The sequence below is a fragment of the Larus michahellis genome, chromosome Z (assembly GCF_964199755.1).
Source record: "Larus michahellis chromosome Z, bLarMic1.1, whole genome shotgun sequence".
NCBI lineage: Eukaryota > Metazoa > Chordata > Aves > Charadriiformes > Laridae > Larus > Larus michahellis.
The window spans coordinates 10041984-10067938 of record NC_133930.1 but is presented as its reverse complement, the minus strand read 5'-3'; the positions used below and the strand labels follow the sequence as shown (position 1 = coordinate 10067938).

Genomic DNA, 25955 nt, shown 5'->3' with positions numbered 1-25955 from the left:
CCTTGCGGGCAGCAGCTGTGGCGGGAGGTGTGTTAGGGTTTCCCTGTTGCCTGCAGGGCGAGCTGTGGTGCCTCTTTTCTGCAGCTGAAGTTTCCCCTGGTGCGCGAGCGTCTTTTCCGTCTAATGCCCTGGTGTTGGTTGTGGTGTGTTTTCCTTTCGCTTGTGGCTCGCCTTTGTTTTCATCTTAGCTGGCCTTTCCTTTTCGTGTTGGGCAGGGTTGTGAAGCGATGTCACTTGTCAGAGGCTGGGGAGCCCCCGGCTGGAGCGAGGGTGGCCCCTGGGGGTGGCGGTGGCTGGCGAGGAGGTGGCTCTGGGCTTAGGCAGTTGAGCATTGGATGTGTTGCTGGCTGGAGCTGCCCCAGCCTCTGTGTTTGAAGCTGGTGAGAATGGGGAGGCAAGGCTTGAGGAAAAGGAAGAGGAGAAAGGGAAGAGTTTTTCTCCTCCTCCCGCTGCTGCTGCTGCTGCTGCTGCGTTGGGTCCCTGGCTGTGGTGCCATGCGTGTGTCCCTGTAGCAGGGGTCTTGTTGCGTTTTCTCTGCCTCCTTGCCTGAGGTGGCTGGAGAGCAAAGATGATGATGTCCCCCGTAAGGGAAGGGTTGGGACGTTTGGGGTGGCGTGAGCCGCGGTGCCGCTGGATGGAGGAGGGACGTGCAAGAGTCCGTGTGGAGGTGGAGCTGAGGCAGGTGATGTAGTTGTAGAGCTGTAGGGGGAGGAGGAGGTGGAGGGTGCCGCCGCTGAGGTTTTTGGGTCCCTTGCAAGGGCAAGGACAAGGACGGTGTTCTGCTTGTGCGAGAGACTGTGTCAGGCGTTTTGTCAAGGCTTTTGGAGGGAGGGGGACACGGTGTGCGTGTGTTGGTGTGGCGGGAAGGCGGTGGTGGTCTGGGAGTTATGGTCTTGTTAGTTAACGTTGTGTCGGTGGGTGCCGTGCTTGGGGTGCTGGCTGGTGCGTGGTGATGTGGCGCCCCTGGGGGCCGTGACTGCAGGAGGTGGGCTGGTGTTGGAGGTGCGTGGCTGTCCCTTGTCCGTGTTGCCCTCGAAGAGTTGGTGGTGCAAGGCGTTTTGGAGCAGCGCAGGGCGAGCGTTGTCTTGAAAGCTGCCTGAGGTGGGAAGAGTAGCGGAAGTCAGGCGGATGCAAGCGATAGAGTGGTTGAGTGGTTTGGGTTGGGCGGGAGCTTTCAAGGTCGTCTGGTGCAACCCCCCGGCCCCGCGCAGGGCCTTTTTGAAGGGGATCCAGTTGCCCAGAGCGCCCTCCGACGTGCCCTTGACTGTTTGCCGGGGCGGGGCGTGTAGGACGTTTGTGGGCAAGCTGTGCCAGCGTTTGAGCCCCCTCACGGTAAAAGATGGCTTCCTTGTGTCTAGTCTGGGTCTCTTCTGTCTGTGTTTAAAGCCGTTTACCCCCTCTCCTGTCGCTAGAGGCCCTGCTAAAAAGTCGTGTCCCCATGTTTCTTCCAAGCGCCCTTGAAGCGTTGAAAGGGTGGGAGAAGGTCTCGCCGGAGCCTTCCCTTCTCCCGTCTGGGGAACGCCAGCTCTCTCATCCTGCCCTCCCAGGAGAGGTGTTCCATCCCTGTGACGGTGTTTGTAGCCCTGGTCTGGACCCGCTCTGAGAGGTCCGTGCTGTCCTTGTAGTGAGGACTGGGGATCTGATGGTGAGTTGATGTGAAGCGGGGTGGAAGGTGGACAGTGTTGAGGAGGGGGAGGGCCGCCGAGCCGATGGTGATGACGATGGCTAAAGCCTGGCGCGGAGGTTTTGGCAGGAGGTTGAGGGCAGCGGCTCCTTGGGGAGGCGGCAAAGAGAAGAGTGGGCGCGGGATGTGCGGAGCCCTGTTTGGAGCAGGGGTTGAGCGGAGTAGGTGTTGAGTGGAGGTGGCTTCCCGCCACGCCAAAGGCTGGTTGCTGTGCTTGTGAGAGGCGAGGCACTGTCACGGTTTTTGCAACAGGTCTTTATTGTCTGTGGAATAAATAGGTGAATAAATAGATAAAAGGCATTGTGAAAATAAATAGAGGGAGTTGTATAAATAGGGGAGGGGGTCAGTGGAGGCTGAGGGCGCAGGGCCGTTGTTGCAGCGGCTCTTGGCACGGGTGAGGGGAGGCGGGAGGCCCGCGGTGGGGCCGCGTCGGTGTTGGAGAAGTGGTGGTGGGGGCGCGTGGGTGCGCGCGGGTTGGTCAGGGCGGTTGGTCTAATTGCACATGGTGCGGGTGAGGTTGTGGAGGCGCTGGAAAGAGGCGCGAAGTTCGAGGCGGACGTGGTCCCAGGCGCAGGCGCTGTGGTTGTGGGTGTGGAGGAAGTTGTGGATGCGCCTGAAGTATTTGTTGATGGTGAGCGTGCGGTTGCGGGGCCCTTGTCCTTGGGAGAGCGTGCCGTTGGGTGTGAGGCATTGCTGGAGCTGCTGGCTGTGTCGGTGGAGGTTGTTGAGGAGGCGATGGCGTGCCTGGTCGTCCCAGTGTTGGGGGGTGCTCTGTGCGCTGAGGGTGGCGAAGAGGTTGTCGAGGATGTGTCGGGCGGTGGCGGCGGCTTGCTGTGGGTGGCTGTTGTGGAGGAGGGTGTCGGGGAAGGGGAAGGGCGCCTGTTGGTGTTGGCAGGGCTGTGGCGGTCTGGGAGCCATGTCCCGGAGGATGTTGAGGCTGTCCCAGGGGAAGGTGGAGTGGCAGGGAGGCAGGTGGCGGCAGGCGAGGGTGGTGGCGAGAGCCGTCAGGAGGAGCAGGAGCGTCGGGGCGCCGTGGCGCAGGCGGGTGTGGTGGGTTGCGGGCGCAGGCATGGTGTGTGGTGGTGGGCAGGAGGCTGGTGAGGCTTGGTGGTGGTGCGGGTGGGCGCTGTGCTTGGGGTGCTGCCGGGTGTGGGGCTTTATGGGGTGCCGCGGCTTCGGCTTCCTCGCTTTCTGGTCGCAGCGAGTTTCCGGCTGTCGTTTTCATTTTTGCCTGGTGGCTGTGGTGGTCTTGGGGAAGTGCGTTGTTGGGGTGTCCCCGCGCGTGGGGAGGGGGGTGGCGGTGCTTTGCTGGTGGTGTGTTGTGGGGAGGTTGGCTGTAGTGGTTGAGGGGGGGATGCGAAAGCGGTGGGGCAGAGCCCTTGCGGGCAGCAGCTGTGGCGGGAGGTGTGTTAGGGTTTCCCTGTTGCCTGCAGGGCGAGCTGTGGTGCCTCTTTTCTGCAGCTGAAGTTTCCCCTGGTGCGCGAGCGTCTTTTCCGTCTAATGCCCTGGTGTTGGTTGTGGTGTGTTTTCCTTTCGCTTGTGGCTCGCCTTTGTTTTCATCTTAGCTGGCCTTTCCTTTTCGTGTTGGGCAGGGTTGTGAAGCGATGTCACTTGTCAGAGGCTGGGGAGCCCCCGGCTGGAGCGAGGGTGGCCCCTGGGGGTGGCGGTGGCTGGCGAGGAGGTGGCTCTGGGCGTAGGCAGTTGAGCATTGGATGTGTTGCTGGCTGGAGCTGCCCCAGCCTCTGTGTTTGAAGCTGGTGAGAATGGGGAGGCAAGGCTTGAGGAAAAGGAAGAGGAGAAAGGGAAGAGTTTTTCTCCTCCTCCCGCTGCTGCTGCTGCTGCTGCTGCGTTGGGTCCCTGGCTGTGGTGCCATGCGTGTGTCCCTGTAGCAGGGGTCTTGTTGCGTTTTCTCTGCCTCCTTGCCTGAGGTGGCTGGAGAGCAAAGATGATGATGTCCCCCGTAAGGGAAGGGTTGGGACGTTTGGGGTGGCGTGAGCCGCGGTGCCGCTGGATGGAGGAGGGACGTGCAAGAGTCCGTGTGGAGGTGGAGCTGAGGCAGGTGATGTAGTTGTAGAGCTGTAGGGGGAGGAGGAGGTGGAGGGTGCCGCCGCTGAGGTTTTTGGGTCCCTTGCAAGGGCAAGGGCAAGGACAAGGACGGTGTTCTGCTTGTGCGAGAGACTGTGTCAGGCGTTTTGTCAAGGCTTTTGGAGGGAGGGGGACACGGTGTGCGTGTGTTGGTGTGGCGGGAAGGCGGTGGTGGTCTGGGAGTTATGGTCTTGTTAGTTAACGTTGTGTCGGTGGGTGCCGTGCTTGGGGTGCTGGCTGGTGCGTGGTGATGTGGCGCCCCTGGGGGCCGTGACTGCAGGAGGTGGGCTGGTGTTGGAGGTGCGTGGCTGTCCCTTGTCCGTGTTGCCCTCGAAGAGTTGGTGGTGCAAGGCGTTTTGGAGCAGCGCAGGGCGAGCGTTGTCTTGAAAGCTGCCTGAGGTGGGAAGAGTAGCGGAAGTCAGGCGGATGCAAGCGATAGAGTGGTTGAGTGGTTTGGGTTGGGCGGGAGCTTTCAAGGTCGTCTGGTGCAACCCCCCGGCCCCGAGCAGGGCCTTTTTGAAGGGGATCCTGTTGCCCAGAGCGCCCTCCGACGTGCCCTTGACTGTTTGCCGGGGCGGGGCGTGTAGGACGTTTGTGGGCAAGCTGTGCCAGCGTTTGAGCCCCCTCACGGTAAAAGATGGCTTCCTTGTGTCTAGTCTGGGTCTCTTCTGTCTGTGTTTAAAGCCGTTTACCCCCTCTCCTGTCGCTAGAGGCCCTGCTAAAAAGTCGTGTCCCCATGTTTCTTCCAAGCGCCCTTGAAGCGTTGAAAGGGTGGGAGAAGGTCTCGCCGGAGCCTTCCCTTCTCCCGTCTGGGGAACGCCAGCTCTCTCATCCTGCCCTCCCAGGAGAGGTGTTCCATCCCTGTGACGGTGTTTGTAGCCCTGGTCTGGACCCGCTCCGAGAGGTCCGTGCTGTCCTTGTAGTGAGGACTGGGGATCTGATGGTGAGTTGATGTGAAGCGGGGTGGAAGGTGGACAGTGTTGAGGAGGGGGAGGGCCGCCGAGCCGATGGTGATGACGATGGCTAAAGCCTGGCGCGGAGGTTTTGGCAGGAGGTTGAGGGCAGCGGCTCCTTGGGGAGGCGGCAAAGAGAAGAGTGGGCGCGGGATGTGCGGAGCCCTGTTTGGAGCAGGGGTTGAGCGGAGTAGGTGTTGAGTGGAGGTGGCTTCCCGCCACGCCAAAGGCTGGTTGCTGTGCTTGTGAGAGGCGAGGCACTGTCACGGTTTTTGCAACAGGTCTTTATTGTCTGTGGAATAAATAGGTGAATAAATAGATAAAAGGCATTGTGAAAATAAATAGAGGGAGTTGTATAAATAGGGGAGGGGGTCAGTGGAGGCTGAGGGCGCAGGGCCGTTGTTGCAGCGGCTCTTGGCACGGGTGGGGGGAGGCGAGAGGCCCGCGGTGGGGCCGCGTCGGTGTTGGAGAAGTGGTGGTGGGGGCGCGTGGGTGCGCGCGGGTTGGTCGGGGCGGTTGGTCTAATTGCACATGGTGCGGGTGAGGTTGTGGAGGCGCTGGAAAGAGGCGCGAAGTTCGAGGCGGACGTGGTCCCAGGCGCAGGCGCTGTGGTTGTGGGTGTGGAGGAAGTTGTGGATGCGCCTGAAGTATTTGTTGATGGTGAGCGTGCGGTTGCGGGGCCCTTGTCCTTGGGAGAGCGTGCCGTTGGGTGTGAGGCATTGCTGGAGCTGCTGGCTGTGTCGGTGGAGGTTGTTGAGGAGGCGATGGCGTGCCTGGTCGTCCCAGTGTTGGGGGGTGCTCTGTGCGCTGAGGGTGGCGAAGAGGTTGTCGAGGATGTGTCGGGCGGTGGCGGCGGCTTGCTGTGGGTGGCTGTTGTGGAGGAGGGTGTCGGGGAAGGGGAAGGGCGCCTGTTGGTGTTGGCAGGGCTGTGGCGGTCTGGGAGCCATGTCCCGGAGGATGTTGAGGCTGTCCCAGGGGAAGGTGGAGTGGCAGGGAGGCAGGTGGCGGCAGGCGAGGGTGGTGGCGAGAGCCGTCAGGAGGAGCAGGAGCGTCGGGGCGCCGTGGCGCAGGCGGGTGTGGTGGGTTGCGGGCGCAGGCATGGTGTGTGGTGGTGGGCAGGAGGCTGGTGAGGCTTGGTGGTGGTGCGGGTGGGCGCTGTGCTTGGGGTGCTGCCGGGTGTGGGGCTTTATGGGGTGCCGCGGCTTCGGCTTCCTCGCTTTCTGGTCGCAGCGAGTTTCCGGCTGTCGTTTTCATTTTTGCCTGGTGGCTGTGGTGGTCTTGGGGAAGTGCGTTGTTGGGGTGTCCCCGCGCGTGGGGAGGGGGGTGGCGGTGCTTTGCTGGTGGTGTGTTGTGGGGAGGTTGGCTGTAGTGGTTGAGGGGGGGATGCGAAAGCGGTGGGGCAGAGCCCTTGCGGGCAGCAGCTGTGGCGGGAGGTGTGTTAGGGTTTCCCTGTTGCCTGCAGGGCGAGCTGTGGTGCCTCTTTTCTGCAGCTGAAGTTTCCCCTGGTGCGCGAGCGTCTTTTCCGTCTAATGCCCTGGTGTTGGTTGTGGTGTGTTTTCCTTTCGCTTGTGGCTCGCCTTTGTTTTCATCTTAGCTGGCCTTTCCTTTTCGTGTTGGGCAGGGTTGTGAAGCGATGTCACTTGTCAGAGGCTGGGGAGCCCCCGGCTGGAGCGACGGTGGCCCCTGGGGGTGGCGGTGGCTGGCGAGGAGGTGGCTCTGGGCGTAGGCAGTTGAGCATTGGATGTGTTGCTGGCTGGAGCTGCCCCAGCCTCTGTGTTTGAAGCTGGTGAGAATGGGGAGGCAAGGCTTGAGGAAAAGGAAGAGGAGAAAGGGAAGAGTTTTTCTCCTCCTCCCGCTGCTGCTGCTGCTGCTGCTGCGTTGGGTCCCTGGCTGTGGTGCCATGCGTGTGTCCCTGTAGCAGGGGTCTTGTTGCGTTTTCTCTGCCTCCTTGCCTGAGGTGGCTGGAGAGCAAAGATGATGATGTCCCCCGTAAGGGAAGGGTTGGGACGTTTGGGGTGGCGTGAGCCGCGGTGCCGCTGGATGGAGGAGGGACGTGCAAGAGTCCGTGTGGAGGTGGAGCTGAGGCAGGTGATGTAGTTGTAGAGCTGTAGGGGGAGGAGGAGGTGGAGGGTGCCGCCGCTGAGGTTTTTGGGTCCCTTGCAAGGGCAAGGGCAAGGACAAGGACGGTGTTCTGCTTGTGCGAGAGACTGTGTCAGGCGTTTTGTCAAGGCTTTTGGAGGGAGGGGGACACGGTGTGCGTGTGTTGGTGTGGCGGGAAGGCGGTGGTGGTCTGGGAGTTATGGTCTTGTTAGTTAACGTTGTGTCGGTGGGTGCCGTGCTTGGGGTGCTGGCTGGTGCGTGGTGATGTGGCGCCCCTGGGGGCCGTGACTGCAGGAGGTGGGCTGGTGTTGGAGGTGCGTGGCTGTCCCTTGTCCGTGTTGCCCTCGAAGAGTTGGTGGTGCAAGGCGTTTTGGAGCAGCGCAGGGCGAGCGTTGTCTTGAAAGCTGCCTGAGGTGGGAAGAGTAGCGGAAGTCAGGCGGATGCAAGCGATAGAGTGGTTGAGTGGTTTGGGTTGGGCGGGAGCTTTCAAGGTCGTCTGGTGCAACCCCCCGGCCCCGAGCAGGGCCTTTTTGAAGGGGATCCTGTTGCCCAGAGCGCCCTCCGACGTGCCCTTGACTGTTTGCCGGGGCGGGGCGTGTAGGACGTTTGTGGGCAAGCTGTGCCAGCGTTTGAGCCCCCTCACGGTAAAAGATGGCTTCCTTGTGTCTAGTCTGGGTCTCTTCTGTCTGTGTTTAAAGCCGTTTACCCCCTCTCCTGTCGCTAGAGGCCCTGCTAAAAAGTCGTGTCCCCATGTTTCTTCCAAGCGCCCTTGAAGCGTTGAAAGGGTGGGAGAAGGTCTCGCCGGAGCCTTCCCTTCTCCCGTCTGGGGAACGCCAGCTCTCTCATCCTGCCCTCCCAGGAGAGGTGTTCCATCCCTGTGACGGTGTTTGTAGCCCTGGTCTGGACCCGCTCCGAGAGGTCCGTGCTGTCCTTGTAGTGAGGACTGGGGATCTGATGGTGAGTTGATGTGAAGCGGGGTGGAAGGTGGACAGTGTTGAGGAGGGGGAGGGCCGCCGAGCCGATGGTGATGACGATGGCTAAAGCCTGGCGCGGAGGTTTTGGCAGGAGGTTGAGGGCAGCGGCTCCTTGGGGAGGCGGCAAAGAGAAGAGTGGGCGCGGGATGTGCGGAGCCCTGTTTGGAGCAGGGGTTGAGCGGAGTAGGTGTTGAGTGGAGGTGGCTTCCCGCCACGCCAAAGGCTGGTTGCTGTGCTTGTGAGAGGCGAGGCACTGTCACGGTTTTTGCAACAGGTCTTTATTGTCTGTGGAATAAATAGGTGAATAAATAGATAAAAGGCATTGTGAAAATAAATAGAGGGAGTTGTATAAATAGGGGAGGGGGTCAGTGGAGGCTGAGGGCGCAGGGCCGTTGTTGCAGCGGCTCTTGGCACGGGTGGGGGGAGGCGAGAGGCCCGCGGTGGGGCCGCGTCGGTGTTGGAGAAGTGGTGGTGGGGGCGCGTGGGTGCGCGCGGGTTGGTCGGGGCGGTTGGTCTAATTGCACATGGTGCGGGTGAGGTTGTGGAGGCGCTGGAAAGAGGCGCGAAGTTCGAGGCGGACGTGGTCCCAGGCGCAGGCGCTGTGGTTGTGGGTGTGGAGGAAGTTGTGGATGCGCCTGAAGTATTTGTTGATGGTGAGCGTGCGGTTGCGGGGCCCTTGTCCTTGGGAGAGCGTGCCGTTGGGTGTGAGGCATTGCTGGAGCTGCTGGCTGTGTCGGTGGAGGTTGTTGAGGAGGCGATGGCGTGCCTGGTCGTCCCAGTGTTGGGGGGTGCTCTGTGCGCTGAGGGTGGCGAAGAGGTTGTCGAGGATGTGTCGGGCGGTGGCGGCGGCTTGCTGTGGGTGGCTGTTGTGGAGGAGGGTGTCGGGGAAGGGGAAGGGCGCCTGTTGGTGTTGGCAGGGCTGTGGCGGTCTGGGAGCCATGTCCCGGAGGATGTTGAGGCTGTCCCAGGGGAAGGTGGAGTGGCAGGGAGGCAGGTGGCGGCAGGCGAGGGTGGTGGCGAGAGCCGTCAGGAGGAGCAGGAGCGTCGGGGCGCCGTGGCGCAGGCGGGTGTGGTGGGTTGCGGGCGCAGGCATGGTGTGTGGTGGTGGGCAGGAGGCTGGTGAGGCTTGGTGGTGGTGCGGGTGGGCGCTGTGCTTGGGGTGCTGCCGGGTGTGGGGCTTTATGGGGTGCCGCGGCTTCGGCTTCCTCGCTTTCTGGTCGCAGCGAGTTTCCGGCTGTCGTTTTCATTTTTGCCTGGTGGCTGTGGTGGTCTTGGGGAAGTGCGTTGTTGGGGTGTCCCCGCGCGTGGGGAGGGGGGTGGCGGTGCTTTGCTGGTGGTGTGTTGTGGGGAGGTTGGCTGTAGTGGTTGAGGGGGGGATGCGAAAGCGGTGGGGCAGAGCCCTTGCGGGCAGCAGCTGTGGCGGGAGGTGTGTTAGGGTTTCCCTGTTGCCTGCAGGGCGAGCTGTGGTGCCTCTTTTCTGCAGCTGAAGTTTCCCCTGGTGCGCGAGCGTCTTTTCCGTCTAATGCCCTGGTGTTGGTTGTGGTGTGTTTTCCTTTCGCTTGTGGCTCGCCTTTGTTTTCATCTTAGCTGGCCTTTCCTTTTCGTGTTGGGCAGGGTTGTGAAGCGATGTCACTTGTCAGAGGCTGGGGAGCCCCCGGCTGGAGCGACGGTGGCCCCTGGGGGTGGCGGTGGCTGGCGAGGAGGTGGCTCTGGGCGTAGGCAGTTGAGCATTGGATGTGTTGCTGGCTGGAGCTGCCCCAGCCTCTGTGTTTGAAGCTGGTGAGAATGGGGAGGCAAGGCTTGAGGAAAAGGAAGAGGAGAAAGGGAAGAGTTTTTCTCCTCCTCCCGCTGCTGCTGCTGCTGCTGCTGCGTTGGGTCCCTGGCTGTGGTGCCATGCGTGTGTCCCTGTAGCAGGGGTCTTGTTGCGTTTTCTCTGCCTCCTTGCCTGAGGTGGCTGGAGAGCAAAGATGATGATGTCCCCCGTAAGGGAAGGGTTGGGACGTTTGGGGTGGCGTGAGCCGCGGTGCCGCTGGATGGAGGAGGGACGTGCAAGAGTCCGTGTGGAGGTGGAGCTGAGGCAGGTGATGTAGTTGTAGAGCTGTAGGGGGAGGAGGAGGTGGAGGGTGCCGCCGCTGAGGTTTTTGGGTCCCTTGCAAGGGCAAGGGCAAGGACAAGGACGGTGTTCTGCTTGTGCGAGAGACTGTGTCAGGCGTTTTGTCAAGGCTTTTGGAGGGAGGGGGACACGGTGTGCGTGTGTTGGTGTGGCGGGAAGGCGGTGGTGGTCTGGGAGTTATGGTCTTGTTAGTTAACGTTGTGTCGGTGGGTGCCGTGCTTGGGGTGCTGGCTGGTGCGTGGTGATGTGGCGCCCCTGGGGGCCGTGACTGCAGGAGGTGGGCTGGTGTTGGAGGTGCGTGGCTGTCCCTTGTCCGTGTTGCCCTCGAAGAGTTGGTGGTGCAAGGCGTTTTGGAGCAGCGCAGGGCGAGCGTTGTCTTGAAAGCTGCCTGAGGTGGGAAGAGTAGCGGAAGTCAGGCGGATGCAAGCGATAGAGTGGTTGAGTGGTTTGGGTTGGGCGGGAGCTTTCAAGGTCGTCTGGTGCAACCCCCCGGCCCCGAGCAGGGCCTTTTTGAAGGGGATCCTGTTGCCCAGAGCGCCCTCCGACGTGCCCTTGACTGTTTGCCGGGGCGGGGCGTGTAGGACGTTTGTGGGCAAGCTGTGCCAGCGTTTGAGCCCCCTCACGGTAAAAGATGGCTTCCTTGTGTCTAGTCTGGGTCTCTTCTGTCTGTGTTTAAAGCCGTTTACCCCCTCTCCTGTCGCTAGAGGCCCTGCTAAAAAGTCGTGTCCCCATGTTTCTTCCAAGCGCCCTTGAAGCGTTGAAAGGGTGGGAGAAGGTCTCGCCGGAGCCTTCCCTTCTCCCGTCTGGGGAACGCCAGCTCTCTCATCCTGCCCTCCCAGGAGAGGTGTTCCATCCCTGTGACGGTGTTTGTAGCCCTGGTCTGGACCCGCTCCGAGAGGTCCGTGCTGTCCTTGTAGTGAGGACTGGGGATCTGATGGTGAGTTGATGTGAAGCGGGGTGGAAGGTGGACAGTGTTGAGGAGGGGGAGGGCCGCCGAGCCGATGGTGATGACGATGGCTAAAGCCTGGCGCGGAGGTTTTGGCAGGAGGTTGAGGGCAGCGGCTCCTTGGGGAGGCGGCAAAGAGAAGAGTGGGCGCGGGATGTGCGGAGCCCTGTTTGGAGCAGGGGTTGAGCGGAGTAGGTGTTGAGTGGAGGTGGCTTCCCGCCACGCCAAAGGCTGGTTGCTGTGCTTGTGAGAGGCGAGGCACTGTCACGGTTTTTGCAACAGGTCTTTATTGTCTGTGGAATAAATAGGTGAATAAATAGATAAAAGGCATTGTGAAAATAAATAGAGGGAGTTGTATAAATAGGGGAGGGGGTCAGTGGAGGCTGAGGGCGCAGGGCCGTTGTTGCAGCGGCTCTTGGCACGGGTGGGGGGAGGCGAGAGGCCCGCGGTGGGGCCGCGTCGGTGTTGGAGAAGTGGTGGTGGGGGCGCGTGGGTGCGCGCGGGTTGGTCGGGGCGGTTGGTCTAATTGCACATGGTGCGGGTGAGGTTGTGGAGGCGCTGGAAAGAGGCGCGAAGTTCGAGGCGGACGTGGTCCCAGGCGCAGGCGCTGTGGTTGTGGGTGTGGAGGAAGTTGTGGATGCGCCTGAAGTATTTGTTGATGGTGAGCGTGCGGTTGCGGGGCCCTTGTCCTTGGGAGAGCGTGCCGTTGGGTGTGAGGCATTGCTGGAGCTGCTGGCTGTGTCGGTGGAGGTTGTTGAGGAGGCGATGGCGTGCTTGGTCGTCCCAGTGTTGGGGGGTGCTCTGTGCGCTGAGGGTGGCGAAGAGGTTGTCGAGGATGTGTCGGGCGGTGGCGGCGGCTTGCTGTGGGTGGCTGTTGTGGAGGAGGGTGTCGGGGAAGGGGAAGGGCGCCTGTTGGTGTTGGCAGGGCTGTGGCGGTCTGGGAGCCATATCCCGGAGGATGTTGAGGCTGTCCCAGGGGAAGGTGGAGTGGCAGGGAGGCAGGTGGCGGCAGGCGAGGGTGGTGGCGAGAGCCGTCAGGAGGAGCAGGAGCGTCGGGGCGCCGTGGCGCAGGCGGGTGTGGTGGGTTGCGGGCGCAGGCATGGTGTGTGGTGGTGGGCAGGAGGCTGGTGAGGCTTGGTGGTGGTGCGGGTGGGCGCTGTGCTTGGGGTGCTGCCGGGTGTGGGGCTTTATGGGGTGCCGCGGCTTCGGCTTCCTCGCTTTCTGGTCGCAGCGAGTTTCCGGCTGTCGTTTTCATTTTTGCCTGGTGGCTGTGGTGGTCTTGGGGAAGTGCGTTGTTGGGGTGTCCCCGCGCGTGGGGAGGGGGGTGGCGGTGCTTTGCTGGTGGTGTGTTGTGGGGAGGTTGGCTGTAGTGGTTGAGGGGGGGATGCGAAAGCGGTGGGGCAGAGCCCTTGTGGGCAGCAGCTGTGGCGGGAGGTGTGTTAGGGTTTCCCTGTTGCCTGCAGGGCGAGCTGTGGTGCCTCTTTTCTGCAGCTGAAGTTTCCCCTGGTGCGCGAGCGTCTTTTCCGTCTAATGCCCTGGTGTTGGTTGTGGTGTGTTTTCCTTTCGCTTGTGGCTCGCCTTTGTTTTCATCTTAGCTGGCCTTTCCTTTTCGTGTTGGGCAGGGTTGTGAAGCGATGTCACTTGTCAGAGGCTGGGGAGCCCCCGGCTGGAGCGAGGGTGGCCCCTGGGGGTGGCGGTGGCTGGCGAGGAGGTGGCTCTGGGCGTAGGCAGTTGAGCATTGGATGTGTTGCTGGCTGGAGCTGCCCCAGCCTCTGTGTTTGAAGCTGGTGAGAATGGGGAGGCAAGGCTTGAGGAAAAGGAAGAGGAGAAAGGGAAGAGTTTTTCTCCTCCTCCCGCTGCTGCTGCTGCTGCTGCTGCGTTGGGTCCCTGGCTGTGGTGCCATGCGTGTGTCCCTGTAGCAGGGGTCTTGTTGCGTTTTCTCTGCCTCCTTGCCTGAGGTGGCTGGAGAGCAAAGATGATGATGTCCCCCGTAAGGGAAGGGTTGGGACGTTTGGGGTGGCGTGAGCCGCGGTGCCGCTGGATGGAGGAGGGACGTGCAAGAGTCCGTGTGGAGGTGGAGCTGAGGCAGGTGATGTAGTTGTAGAGCTGTAGGGGGAGGAGGAGGTGGAGGGTGCCGCCGCTGAGGTTTTTGGGTCCCTTGCAAGGGCAAGGACAAGGACGGTGTTCTGCTTGTGCGAGAGACTGTGTCAGGCGTTTTGTCAAGGCTTTTGGAGGGAGGGGGACACGGTGTGCGTGTGTTGGTGTGGCGGGAAGGCGGTGGTGGTCTGGGAGTTATGGTCTTGTTAGTTAACGTTGTGTCGGTGGGTGCCGTGCTTGGGGTGCTGGCTGGTGCGTGGTGATGTGGCGCCCCTGGGGGCCGTGACTGCAGGAGGTGGGCTGGTGTTGGAGGTGCGTGGCTGTCCCTTGTCCGTGTTGCCCTCGAAGAGTTGGTGGTGCAAGGCGTTTTGGAGCAGCGCAGGGCGAGCGTTGTCTTGAAAGCTGCCTGAGGTGGGAAGAGTAGCGGAAGTCAGGCGGATGCAAGCGATAGAGTGGTTGAGTGGTTTGGGTTGGGCGGGAGCTTTCAAGGTCGTCTGGTGCAACCCCCCGGCCCCGAGCAGGGCCTTTTTGAAGGGGATCCTGTTGCCCAGAGCGCCCTCCGACGTGCCCTTGACTGTTTGCCGGGGCGGGGCGTGTAGGACGTTTGTGGGCAAGCTGTGCCAGCGTTTGAGCCCCCTCACGGTAAAAGATGGCTTCCTTGTGTCTAGTCTGGGTCTCTTCTGTCTGTGTTTAAAGCCGTTTACCCCCTCTCCTGTCGCTAGAGGCCCTGCTAAAAAGTCGTGTCCCCATGTTTCTTCCAAGCGCCCTTGAAGCGTTGAAAGGGTGGGAGAAGGTCTCGCCGGAGCCTTCCCTTCTCCCGTCTGGGGAACGCCAGCTCTCTCATCCTGCCCTCCCAGGAGAGGTGTTCCATCCCTGTGACGGTGTTTGTAGCCCTGGTCTGGACCCGCTCCGAGAGGTCCGTGCTGTCCTTGTAGTGAGGACTGGGGATCTGATGGTGAGTTGATGTGAAGCGGGGTGGAAGGTGGACAGTGTTGAGGAGGGGGAGGGCCGCCGAGCCGATGGTGATGACGATGGCTAAAGCCTGGCGCGGAGGTTTTGGCAGGAGGTTGAGGGCAGCGGCTCCTTGGGGAGGCGGCAAAGAGAAGAGTGGGCGCGGGATGTGCGGAGCCCTGTTTGGAGCAGGGGTTGAGCGGAGTAGGTGTTGAGTGGAGGTGGCTTCCCGCCACGCCAAAGGCTGGTTGCTGTGCTTGTGAGAGGCGAGGCACTGTCACGGTTTTTGCAACAGGTCTTTATTGTCTGTGGAATAAATAGGTGAATAAATAGATAAAAGGCATTGTGAAAATAAATAGAGGGAGTTGTATAAATAGGGGAGGGGGTCAGTGGAGGCTGAGGGCGCAGGGCCGTTGTTGCAGCGGCTCTTGGCACGGGTGAGGGGAGGCGGGAGGCCCGCGGTGGGGCCGCGTCGGTGTTGGAGAAGTGGTGGTGGGGGCGCGTGGGTGCGCGCGGGTTGGTCGGGGCGGTTGGTCTAATTGCACATGGTGCGGGTGAGGTTGTGGAGGCGCTGGAAAGAGGCGCGAAGTTCGAGGCGGACGTGGTCCCAGGCGCAGGCGCTGTGGTTGTGGGTGTGGAGGAAGTTGTGGATGCGCCTGAAGTATTTGTTGATGGTGAGCGTGCGGTTGCGGGGCCCTTGTCCTTGGGAGAGCGTGCCGTTGGGTGTGAGGCATTGCTGGAGCTGCTGGCTGTGTCGGTGGAGGTTGTTGAGGAGGCGATGGCGTGCCTGGTCGTCCCAGTGTTGGGGGGTGCTCTGTGCGCTGAGGGTGGCGAAGAGGTTGTCGAGGATGTGTCGGGCGGTGGCGGCGGCTTGCTGTGGGTGGCTGTTGTGGAGGAGGGTGTCGGGGAAGGGGAAGGGCGCCTGTTGGTGTTGGCAGGGCTGTGGCGGTCTGGGAGCCATGTCCCGGAGGATGTTGAGGCTGTCCCAGGGGAAGGTGGAGTGGCAGGGAGGCAGGTGGCGGCAGGCGAGGGTGGTGGCGAGAGCCGTCAGGAGGAGCAGGAGCGTCGGGGCGCCGTGGCGCAGGCGGGTGTGGTGGGTTGCGGGCGCAGGCATGGTGTGTGGTGGTGGGCAGGAGGCTGGTGAGGCTTGGTGGTGGTGCGGGTGGGCGCTGTGCTTGGGGTGCTGCCGGGTGTGGGGCTTTATGGGGTGCCGCGGCTTCGGCTTCCTCGCTTTCTGGTCGCAGCGAGTTTCCGGCTGTCGTTTTCATTTTTGCCTGGTGGCTGTGGTGGTCTTGGGGAAGTGCGTTGTTGGGGTGTCCCCGCGCGTGGGGAGGGGGGTGGCGGTGCTTTGCTGGTGGTGTGTTGTGGGGAGGTTGGCTGTAGTGGTTGAGGGGGGGATGCGAAAGCGGTGGGGCAGAGCCCTTGCGGGCAGCAGCTGTGGCGGGAGGTGTGTTAGGGTTTCCCTGTTGCCTGCAGGGCGAGCTGTGGTGCCTCTTTTCTGCAGCTGAAGTTTCCCCTGGTGCGCGAGCGTCTTTTCCGTCTAATGCCCTGGTGTTGGTTGTGGTGTGTTTTCCTTTCGCTTGTGGCTCGCCTTTGTTTTCATCTTAGCTGGCCTTTCCTTTTCGTGTTGGGCAGGGTTGTGAAGCGATGTCACTTGTCAGAGGCTGGGGAGCCCCCGGCTGGAGCGAGGGTGGCCCCTGGGGGTGGCGGTGGCTGGCGAGGAGGTGGCTCTGGGCGTAGGCAGTTGAGCATTGGATGTGTTGCTGGCTGGAGCTGCCCCAGCCTCTGTGTTTGAAGCTGGTGAGAATGGGGAGGCAAGGCTTGAGGAAAAGGAAGAGGAGAAAGGGAAGAGTTTTTCTCCTCCTCCCGCTGCTGCTGCTGCTGCTGCTGCGTTGGGTCCCTGGCTGTGGTGCCATGCGTGTGTCCCTGTAGCAGGGGTCTTGTTGCGTTTTCTCTGCCTCCTTGCCTGAGGTGGCTGGAGAGCAAAGATGATGATGTCCCCCGTAAGGGAAGGGTTGGGACGTTTGGGGTGGCGTGAGCCGCGGTGCCGCTGGATGGAGGAGGGACGTGCAAGAGTCCGTGTGGAGGTGGAGCTGAGGCAGGTGATGTAGTTGTAGAGCTGTAGGGGGAGGAGGAGGTGGAGGGTGCCGCCGCTGAGGTTTTTGGGTCCCTTGCAAGGGCAAGGGCAAGGACAAGGACGGTGTTCTGCTTGTGCGAGAGACTGTGTCAGGCGTTTTGTCAAGGCTTTTGGAGGGAGGGGGACACGGTGTGCGTGTGTTGGTGTGGCGGGAAGGCGGTGGTGGTCTGGGAGTTATGGTCTTGTTAGTTAACGTTGTGTCGGTGGGTGCCGTGCTTGGGGTGCTGGCTGGTGCGTGGTGATGTGGCGCCCCTGGGGGCCGTGACTGCAGGAGGTGGGCTGGTGTTGGAGGTGCGTGGCTGTCCCTTGTCCGTGTTGCCCTCGAAGAGTTGGTGGTGCAAGGCGTTTTGGAGCAGCGCAGGGCGAGCGTTGTCTTGAAAGCTGCCTGAGGTGGGAAGAGTAGCGGAAGTCAGGCGGATGCAAGCGATAGAGTGGTTGAGTGGTTTGGGTTGGGCGGGAGCTTTCAAGGTCGTCTGGTGCAACCCCCCGGCCCCGAGCAGGGCCTTTTTGAAGGGGATCCTGTTGCCCAGAGCGCCCTCCGACGTGCCCTTGACTGTTTGCCGGGGCGGGGCGTGTAGGACGTTTGTGGGCAAGCTGTGCCAGCGTTTGAGCCCCCTCACGGTAAAAGATGGCTTCCTTGTGTCTAGTCTGGGTCTCTTCTGTCTGTGTTTAAAGCCGTTTACCCCCTCTCCTGTCGCTAGAGGCCCTGCTAAAAAGTCGTGTCCCCATGTTTCTTCCAAGCGCCCTTGAAGCGTTGAAAGGGTGGGAGAAGGTCTCGCCGGAGCCTTCCCTTCTCCCGTCTGGGGAACGCCAGCTCTCTCATCCTGCCCTCCCAGGAGAGGTGTTCCATCCCTGTGACGGTGTTTGTAGCCCTGGTCTGGACCCGCTCTGAGAGGTCCGTGCTGTCCTTGTAGTGAGGACTGGGGATCTGATGGTGAGTTGATGTGAAGCGGGGTGGAAGGTGGACAGTGTTGAGGAGGGGGAGGGCCGCCGAGCCGATGGTGATGACGATGGCTAAAGCCTGGCGCGGAGGTTTTGGCAGGAGGTTGAGGGCAGCGGCTCCTTGGGGAGGCGGCAAAGAGAAGAGTGGGCGCGGGATGTGCGGAGCCCTGTTTGGAGCAGGGGTTGAGCGGAGTAGGTGTTGAGTGGAGGTGGCTTCCCGCCACGCCAAAGGCTGGTTGCTGTGCTTGTGAGAGGCGAGGCACTGTCACGGTTTTTGCAACAGGTCTTTATTGTCTGTGGAATAAATAGGTGAATAAATAGATAAAAGGCATTGTGAAAATAAATAGAGGGAGTTGTATAAATAGGGGAGGGGGTCAGTGGAGGCTGAGGGCGCAGGGCCGTTGTTGCAGCGGCTCTTGGCACGGGTGAGGGGAGGCGGGAGGCCCGCGGTGGGGCCGCGTCGGTGTTGGAGAAGTGGTGGTGGGGGCGCGTGGGTGCGCGCGGGTTGGTCGGGGCGGTTGGTCTAATTGCACATGGTGCGGGTGAGGTTGTGGAGGCGCTGGAAAGAGGCGCGAAGTTCGAGGCGGACGTGGTCCCAGGCGCAGGCGCTGTGGTTGTGGGTGTGGAGGAAGTTGTGGATGCGCCTGAAGTATTTGTTGATGGTGAGCGTGCGGTTGCGGGGCCCTTGTCCTTGGGAGAGCGTGCCGTTGGGTGTGAGGCATTGCTGGAGCTGCTGGCTGTGTCGGTGGAGGTTGTTGAGGAGGCGATGGCGTGCCTGGTCGTCCCAGTGTTGGGGGGTGCTCTGTGCGCTGAGGGTGGCGAAGAGGTTGTCGAGGATGTGTCGGGCGGTGGCGGCGGCTTGCTGTGGGTGGCTGTTGTGGAGGAGGGTGTCGGGGAAGGGGAAGGGCGCCTGTTGGTGTTGGCAGGGCTGTGGCGGTCTGGGAGCCATGTCCCGGAGGATGTTGAGGCTGTCCCAGGGGAAGGTGGAGTGGCAGGGAGGCAGGTGGCGGCAGGCGAGGGTGGTGGCGAGAGCCGTCAGGAGGAGCAGGAGCGTCGGGGCGCCGTGGCGCAGGCGGGTGTGGTGGGTTGCGGGCGCAGGCATGGTGTGTGGTGGTGGGCAGGAGGCTGGTGAGGCTTGGTGGTGGTGCGGGTGGGCGCTGTGCTTGGGGTGCTGCCGGGTGTGGGGCTTTATGGGGTGCCGCGGCTTCGGCTTCCTCGCTTTCTGGTCGCAGCGAGTTTCCGGCTGTCGTTTTCATTTTTGCCTGGTGGCTGTGGTGGTCTTGGGGAAGTGCGTTGTTGGGGTGTCCCCGCGCGTGGGGAGGGGGGTGGCGGTGCTTTGCTGGTGGTGTGTTGTGGGGAGGTTGGCTGTAGTGGTTGAGGGGGGGATGCGAAAGCGGTGGGGCAGAGCCCTTGCGGGCAGCAGCTGTGGCGGGAGGTGTGTTAGGGTTTCCCTGTTGCCTGCAGGGCGAGCTGTGGTGCCTCTTTTCTGCAGCTGAAGTTTCCCCTGGTGCGCGAGCGTCTTTTCCGTCTAATGCCCTGGTGTTGGTTGTGGTGTGTTTTCCTTTCGCTTGTGGCTCGCCTTTGTTTTCATCTTAGCTGGCCTTTCCTTTTCGTGTTGGGCAGGGTTGTGAAGCGATGTCACTTGTCAGAGGCTGGGGAGCCCCCGGCTGGAGCGAGGGTGGCCCCTGGGGGTGGCGGTGGCTGGCGAGGAGGTGGCTCTGGGCGTAGGCAGTTGAGCATTGGATGTGTTGCTGGCTGGAGCTGCCCTAGCCTCTGTGTTTGAAGCTGGTGAGAATGGGGAGGCAAGGCTTGAGGAAAAGGAAGAGGAGAAAGGGAAGAGTTTTTCTCCTCCTCCCGCTGCTGCTGCTGCTGCGTTGGGTCCCTGGCTGTGGTGCCATGCGTGTGTCCCTGTAGCAGGGGTCTTGTTGCGTTTTCTCTGCCTCCTTGCCTGAGGTGGCTGGAGAGCAAAGATGATGATGTCCCCCGTAAGGGAAGGGTTGGGACGTTTGGGGTGGCGTGAGCCGCGGTGCCGCTGGATGGAGGAGGGACGTGCAAGAGTCCGTGTGGAGGTGGAGCTGAGGCAGGTGATGTAGTTGTAGAGCTGTAGGGGGAGGAGGAGGTGGAGGGTGCCGCCGCTGAGGTTTTTGGGTCCCTTGCAAGGGCAAGGGCAAGGACAAGGACGGTGTTCTGCTTGTGCGAGAGACTGTGTCAGGCGTTTTGTCAAGGCTTTTGGAGGGAGGGGGACACGGTGTGCGTGTGTTGGTGTGGCGGGAAGGCGGTGGTGGTCTGGGAGTTATGGTCTTGTTAGTTAACGTTGTGTCGGTGGGTGCCGTGCTTGGGGTGCTGGCTGGTGCGTGGTGATGTGGCGCCCCTGGGGGCCGTGACTGCAGGAGGTGGGCTGGTGTTGGAGGTGCGTGGCTGTCCCTTGTCCGTGTTGCCCTCGAAGAGTTGGTGGTGCAAGGCGTTTTGGAGCAGCGCAGGGCGAGCGTTGTCTTGAAAGCTGCCTGAGGTGGGAAGAGTAGCGGAAGTCAGGCGGATGCAAGCGATAGAGTGGTTGAGTGGTTTGGGTTGGGCGGGAGCTTTCAAGGTCGTCTGGTGCAACCCCCCGGCCCCGAGCAGGGCCTTTTTGAAGGGGATCCTGTTGCCCAGAGCGCCCTCCGACGTGCCCTTGACTGTTTGCCGGGGCGGGGCGTGTAGGACGTTTGTGGGCAAGCTGTGCCAGCGTTTGAGCCCCCTCACGGTAAAAGATGGCTTCCTTGTGTCTAGTCTGGGTCTCTTCTGTCTGTGTTTAAAGCCGTTTACCCCCTCTCCTGTCGCTAGAGGCCCTGCTAAAAAGTCGTGTCCCCATGTTTCTTCCAAGCGCCCTTGAAGCGTTGAAAGGGTGGGAGAAGGTCTCGCCGGAGCCTTCCCTTCTCCCGTCTGGGGAACGCCAGCTCTCTCATCCTGCCCTCCCAGGAGAGGTGTTCCATCCCTGTGACGGTGTTTGTAGCCCTGGTCTGGACCCGCTCCGAGAGGTCCGTGCTGTCCTTGTAGTGAGGACTGGGGATCTGATGGTGAGTTGATGTGAAGCGGGGTGGAAGGTGGACAGTGTTGAGGAGGGGGAGGGCCGCCGAGCCGATGGTGATGACGATGGCTAAAGCCTGGCGCGGAGGTTTTGGCAGGAGGTTGAGGGCAGCGGCTCCTTGGGGAGGCGGCAAAGAGAAGAGTGGGCGCGGGATGTGCGGAGCCCTGTTTGGAGCAGGGGTTGAGCGGAGTAGGTGTTGAGTGGAGGTGGCTTCCCGCCACGCCAAAGGCTGGTTGCTGTGCTTGTGAGAGGCGAGGCACTGTCACGGTTTTTGCAACAGGTCTTTATTGTCTGTGGAATAAATAGGTGAATAAATAGATAAAAGGCATTGTGAAAATAAATAGAGGGAGTTGTATAAATAGGGGAGGGGGTCAGTGGAGGCTGAGGGCGCAGGGCCGTTGTTGCAGCGGCTCTTGGCACGGGTGGGGGGAGGCGAGAGGCCCGCGGTGGGGCCGCGTCGGTGTTGGAGAAGTGGTGGTGGGGGCGCGTGGGTGCGCGCGGGTTGGTCGGGGCGGTTGGTCTAATTGCACATGGTGCGGGTGAGGTTGTGGAGGCGCTGGAAAGAGGCGCGAAGTTCGAGGCGGACGTGGTCCCAGGCGCAGGCGCTGTGGTTGTGGGTGTGGAGGAAGTTGTGGATGCGCCTGAAGTATTTGTTGATGGTGAGCGTGCGGTTGCGGGGCCCTTGTCCTTGGGAGAGCGTGCCGTTGGGTGTGAGGCATTGCTGGAGCTGCTGGCTGTGTCGGTGGAGGTTGTTGAGGAGGCGATGGCGTGCTTGGTCGTCCCAGTGTTGGGGGGTGCTCTGTGCGCTGAGGGTGGCGAAGAGGTTGTCGAGGATGTGTCGGGCGGTGGCGGCGGCTTGCTGTGGGTGGCTGTTGTGGAGGAGGGTGTCGGGGAAGGGGAAGGGCGCCTGTTGGTGTTGGCAGGGCTGTGGCGGTCTGGGAGCCATATCCCGGAGGATGTTGAGGCTGTCCCAGGGGAAGGTGGAGTGGCAGGGAGGCAGGTGGCGGCAGGCGAGGGTGGTGGCGAGAGCCGTCAGGAGGAGCAGGAGCGTCGGGGCGCCGTGGCGCAGGCGGGTGTGGTGGGTTGCGGGCGCAGGCATGGTGTGTGGTGGTGGGCAGGAGGCTGGTGAGGCTTGGTGGTGGTGCGGGTGGGCGCTGTGCTTGGGGTGCTGCCGGGTGTGGGGCTTTATGGGGTGCCGCGGCTTCGGCTTCCTCGCTTTCTGGTCGCAGCGAGTTTCCGGCTGTCGTTTTCATTTTTGCCTGGTGGCTGTGGTGGTCTTGGGGAAGTGCGTTGTTGGGGTGTCCCCGCGCGTGGGGAGGGGGGTGGCGGTGCTTTGCTGGTGGTGTGTTGTGGGGAGGTTGGCTGTAGTGGTTGAGGGGGGGATGCGAAAGCGGTGGGGCAGAGCCCTTGCGGGCAGCAGCTGTGGCGGGAGGTGTGTTAGGGTTTCCCTGTTGCCTGCAGGGCGAGCTGTGGTGCCTCTTTTCTGCAGCTGAAGTTTCCCCTGGTGCGCGAGCGTCTTTTCCGTCTAATGCCTTGGTGTTGGTTGTGGTGTGTTTTCCTTTCGCTTGTGGCTCGCCTTTGTTTTCATCTTAGCTGGCCTTTCCTTTTCGTGTTGGGCAGGGTTGTGAAGCGATGTCACTTGTCAGAGGCTGGGGAGCCCCCGGCTGGAGCGAGGGTGGCCCCTGGGGGTGGCGGTGGCTGGCGAAGAGGTGGCTCTGGGCGTAGGCAGTTGAGCATTGGATGTGTTGCTGGCTGGAGCTGCCCCAGCCTCTGTGTTTGAAGCTGGTGAGAATGGGGAGGCAAGGCTTGAGGAAAAGGAAGAGGAGAAAGGGAAGAGTTTTTCTCCTCCTCCCGCTGCTGCTGCTGCGTTGGGTCCCTGGCTGTGGTGCCATGCGTGTGTCCCTGTAGCAGGGGTCTTGTTGCGTTTTCTCTGCCTCCTTGCCTGAGGTGGCTGGAGAGCAAAGATGATGATGTCCCCCGTAAGGGAAGGGTTGGGACGTTTGGGGTGGCGTGAGCCGCGGTGCCGCTGGATGGAGGAGGGACGTGCAAGAGTCCGTGTGGAGGTGGAGCTGAGGCAGGTGATGTAGTTGTAGAGCTGTAGGGGGAGGAGGAGGTGGAGGGTGCCGCCGCTGAGGTTTTTGGGTCCCTTGCAAGGGCAAGGGCAAGGACAAGGACGGTGTTCTGCTTGTGCGAGAGACTGTGTCAGGCGTTTTGTCAAGGCTTTTGGAGGGAGGGGGACACGGTGTGCGTGTGTTGGTGTGGCGGGAAGGCGGTGGTGGTCTGGGAGTTATGGTCTTGTTAGTTAACGTTGTGTCGGTGGGTGCCGTGCTTGGGGTGCTGGCTGGTGCGTGGTGATGTGGCGCCCCTGGGGGCTGTGACTGCAGGAGGTGGGCTGGTGTTGGATGTGCATGGCTGTCCCTTGTCCGTGTTGCCCTCGAAGAGTTGGTGGTGCAAGGCGTTTTGGAGCAGCGCAGGGCGAGCGTTGTCTTGAAAGCTGCCTGAGGTGGGAAGAGTAGCGGAAGTCAGGCGGATGCAAGCGATAGAGTGGTTGAGTGGTTTGGGTTGGGCAGGAGCTTTCAAGGTCGTCTGGTGCAACCCCCCGGCCCCGCGCAGGGCCTTTTTGAAGGGGATTCTGTTGCCCAGAGCGCCCTCCGACGTGCCCTTGACTGTTTGCCGGGGCGGGGCGTGTAGGACGTTTGTGGGCAAGCTGTGCCAGCGTTTGAGCCCCCTCACGGTAAAAGATGGCTTCCTTGTGTCTAGTCTGGGTCTCTTCTGTCTGTGTTTAAAGCCGTTTACCCCCTCTCCTGTCACTAGAGGCCCTGCTAAAAAGTCGTGTCCCCATGTTTCTTCCAAGCGCCCTTGAAGCGTTGAAAGGGTGGGAGAAGGTCTCGCCGGAGCCTTCCCTTCTCCCGTCTGGGGAACGCCAGCTCTCTCATCCTGCCCTCCCAGGAGAGGTGTTCCATCCCTGTGACGGTGTGTTGTTGTTTAGCCTCGGATGGCAACAAAGAACCACGTGCTGCTCGCTCGCCCCTTCCTAATACAGGAAGAATCTTAAGAAAAGGCAAGACTCTTGGGTTGAGACAAAGGCAGTTTAACAGGACAGCAAAGGGAACAGGCAAACAACAACAACACCATGGATAGGGGAATATACAAACACAATTATCAGCTCGCTGGCGACCCGGGGATGCCCCAGCCTGCTTTTAAGCAGCAACTTCCTGCCCCCTCCCCCGGCAGCTCAGGGTGGGCGTGGTTCACATGGCATGGAATACCAGGAAAAATTAACCCTATCCCCACCGGAACCAGGACATTATCCACCCCTTATTCCATACCATCTATGCCATGCCCAGCAGGTTCCAATGAATTGCCACCACTTTCCCCTCTTATATATATATATATATATATATACACACACACATATAATGCCCTTAGTTTATGGGCCATCCCTCCAAAGTGTCCGTTGAGTTCTTTTAATCCACGGCTTTGGGCTCCATCTGTTAGAACAGTCTCTCAGGGCAGGTGAGATGCTGGGTGGTGCTGGTCTGTTGCATGCTGTATTTTTCGGAGCTTGTGACTGGTGCACCTGGTGTGGCTCATGCACGCAGTCCGTGGGCTGAAGATGTAGATCTTGAGGAAACTGCTGGGCGCCAGCTGCTGAGATCAGTTCTTATCCCATCATCCCTGTGCCTTACTTGTAGTACAACTGATAGCAATTATAGCAATGAGGACATACAGTGACAGTGTTACTTAGCAATTAACAGCACACAATCTGATTCATTGGCTATTCTCGCCCAAAATCAGATCCCCATGAGGTACACATCGGACTTCCCCATCCTTCCGCATCACCCACCAAGTGCACCCAGGTCCTTGGGCAAAAGCAATCCCACGGATGGGTTTGCCTTTGCCTGAGGCAGGACTAACCCAGACTGTCTTCCCTAGCATATTCTTCATGTGCACTACGGGGACTTTATCCCCTTCTACAGTACGTGGAAGTTTTGATTGGGCAGGGCCAGCCCGATTGGTAGATCCCCTGGTGTTAACTAGCCAGGTAGCTTTTGCTAAATGAGTATCCCAGTGTTTGAAAGTCCCACCACCCATTGCTCTCAGTGTAGTTTTTAACAGTCCATTGTATCGTTCTATCTTCCCAGAGGCTGGTGCGTGATAGGGGATGTGATACACCCACTCGATACCATGCTCTTTGGCCCAGGTGTCTATGAGGCTGTTTCGGAAATGAGTCCCGTTGTCCGACTCAATTCTCTCTGGGGTACCATGTCGCCACAGGACTTGCTTTTCAAGGCCCAGGATAGTGTTCCGGGCAGTGGCATGGGGCACAGGGTATGTTTCCAGCCATCCAGTGGTTGCTTCCACCATTGTGAGCACATAGCGCTTGCCTTGACGGGTTTGTGGCAGTGTGATATAATCAATCTGCCAGGCCTCCCCATATTTGTATTTCAGCCATCGCCCTCCATACCAAAGAGGCTTCAAACGCTTGGCTTGTTTGATCGCAGCACGTGTCTCACATTCATGGATGACCTGCGCAATAGTGTCCATGGTCAAGTCCACCCCTCGGTCACGAGCCCATCTATATGTCGCATCTCTCCCTTGATGGCCTGAAGAGTCATGGGCCCACCGAGCTATGAATAGTTCACCCTTATGTTGCCAGTCCAGATCCACCTGAGCCACTTCAATCCTAGCGGCCCGATCCACCTGCTGGTTGTTCTGATGTTCCTCCGTGGCCCGATTCTTCGGTATGTGGGCATCTACATGGCGTACTTTCACAACCAGATTCTCTATCCGGGCAGCAATATCTTGCCATAGGTCAGCAGCCCAGATGGGTTTGCCTCTGTGCTGCCAGTTGCCCTGCTTCCACTGCTGTAACCACCCCCACAGAGCATTTGCCACCATCCATGAGTCAGTGTAGAGATAAAGTACTGGCCATTTTTCTCGCTCAGCAATGTCCAAAGCCAGCTGAATAGCCTTCACCTCTGCAAACTGGCTCGATTCACCCTGTCCCTCACTGGCTTCTGCAACCCATCGTGTAGGACTCCACACAGCAGCCTTCCACTTTCGATGCTTTCCCACAATACGGCAGGACCCATCAGTGAACAGGGCATATTTCTTCTCATTTTCTGGCAGTTTATTATATGGTGGGGCCTCTTCTGCACGCGTCACCTCCTCCTCTGGTGACATTCCGAAATCCTTGCCTTCTGGCCAGTCCATGATCACTTCCAGAATTCCTGGGCGACTGGGGTTTCCCATTCGAGTTTGCTGCGTGATCAGTGCAATCCACTTACTCCATGTAGCATCGGTTGCATGATGTGTGGTGGGGACCCTTTCTTTGAACATCCAACCCAGCACCGGCAGTCGAGGTGCTAAGAGGAGCTGTGCTTCTGTACCAACCACTTCCGAAGCAGCTCGAACCCCTTCATATGCTGCCAATATCTCTTTTTCTGTTGGAGTGTAGCGGGCTTCGGATCCTCTGTATCCACGACTCCAAAACCCTAGGGGTCGACCTCGAGTCTCCCCTGGTGCTTTCTGCCAGAGGCTCCAGGTAGGGCCGTTCTCCCCGGCTGCGGTGTAGAGCACATTTTTAACATCTTGTCCTGCCTGGACTGGCCCCAGGGCCACTGCATGGACTATTTCCTGTTTGATTTGTTCAAAAGCTTGTTGTTGCTCAGGACCCCATTTAAAATCATTCTTCTTCCGGGTTACTTGATACAGAGGGCTTGCAATTTGACTGTAATCTGGGATATGCATTCTCCAAAAACCCACAATACCTAAGAAAGCTTGTGTTTCCTTTTTACTAGTTGGTGGAGACATAGCTGCTATTTTGTTGATCACATCCATTGGAATCTGACGGCGTCCATCTTGCCATTTTATTCCTAAAAACTGGATCTCCTGCGCAGGTCCCT

The 25955-nt window shown here is 60.5% G+C and overlaps 8 protein-coding genes across 33 annotated transcripts in view; 1 reads left to right on the top strand and 7 right to left on the bottom strand.

The window, feature by feature from the left end:
• The window catches only part of UBAP2 (ubiquitin associated protein 2), a 193660-nt gene that overhangs the window by 144771 nt on the left and 22934 nt on the right, over nt 1-25955 (top strand). The gene's annotated exons all lie outside the window — the stretch shown is intronic.
• On the bottom strand, nt 2177-2755 carry LOC141736514 (interferon-like). Its single transcript, XM_074570801.1, has one exon. It carries the CDS (start codon nt 2753-2755, stop codon nt 2177-2179), a length of 579 nt encoding a protein of 192 aa, XP_074426902.1.
• Nucleotides 5244-5822, bottom strand: LOC141736515 (interferon-like). The gene has a single exon (XM_074570802.1). It carries the CDS (start codon nt 5820-5822, stop codon nt 5244-5246), a length of 579 nt encoding a protein of 192 aa, XP_074426903.1.
• LOC141736516 (interferon-like) lies at nt 8311-8889 on the bottom strand. The gene has a single exon (XM_074570803.1). It carries the CDS (start codon nt 8887-8889, stop codon nt 8311-8313), a length of 579 nt encoding a protein of 192 aa, XP_074426904.1.
• On the bottom strand, nt 11378-11956 carry LOC141736517 (interferon-like). Its single transcript, XM_074570804.1, has one exon. The coding sequence runs from the start codon at nt 11954-11956 to the stop codon at nt 11378-11380; it is 579 nt and encodes a 192-aa protein (XP_074426905.1).
• Nucleotides 14439-15017, bottom strand: LOC141736518 (interferon-like). Its single transcript, XM_074570805.1, has one exon. The coding sequence runs from the start codon at nt 15015-15017 to the stop codon at nt 14439-14441; it is 579 nt and encodes a 192-aa protein (XP_074426906.1).
• Nucleotides 17506-18084, bottom strand: LOC141736519 (interferon-like). Its single transcript, XM_074570806.1, has one exon. The coding sequence runs from the start codon at nt 18082-18084 to the stop codon at nt 17506-17508; it is 579 nt and encodes a 192-aa protein (XP_074426907.1).
• On the bottom strand, nt 20567-21145 carry LOC141736520 (interferon-like). Its single transcript, XM_074570807.1, has one exon. The coding sequence runs from the start codon at nt 21143-21145 to the stop codon at nt 20567-20569; it is 579 nt and encodes a 192-aa protein (XP_074426908.1).

Bases quoted from the DNA above. Each gene is read 5' to 3' on its own strand.
- LOC141736514 (XM_074570801.1), bottom strand. From the start codon at position 2,755: ATGCCTGCGCCCGCAACCCACCACACCCGCCTGCGCCACGGCGCCCCG.
- LOC141736515 (XM_074570802.1), bottom strand. From the start codon at position 5,822: ATGCCTGCGCCCGCAACCCACCACACCCGCCTGCGCCACGGCGCCCCG.
- LOC141736516 (XM_074570803.1), bottom strand. From the start codon at position 8,889: ATGCCTGCGCCCGCAACCCACCACACCCGCCTGCGCCACGGCGCCCCG.
- LOC141736517 (XM_074570804.1), bottom strand. From the start codon at position 11,956: ATGCCTGCGCCCGCAACCCACCACACCCGCCTGCGCCACGGCGCCCCG.
- LOC141736518 (XM_074570805.1), bottom strand. From the start codon at position 15,017: ATGCCTGCGCCCGCAACCCACCACACCCGCCTGCGCCACGGCGCCCCG.
- LOC141736519 (XM_074570806.1), bottom strand. From the start codon at position 18,084: ATGCCTGCGCCCGCAACCCACCACACCCGCCTGCGCCACGGCGCCCCG.
- LOC141736520 (XM_074570807.1), bottom strand. From the start codon at position 21,145: ATGCCTGCGCCCGCAACCCACCACACCCGCCTGCGCCACGGCGCCCCG.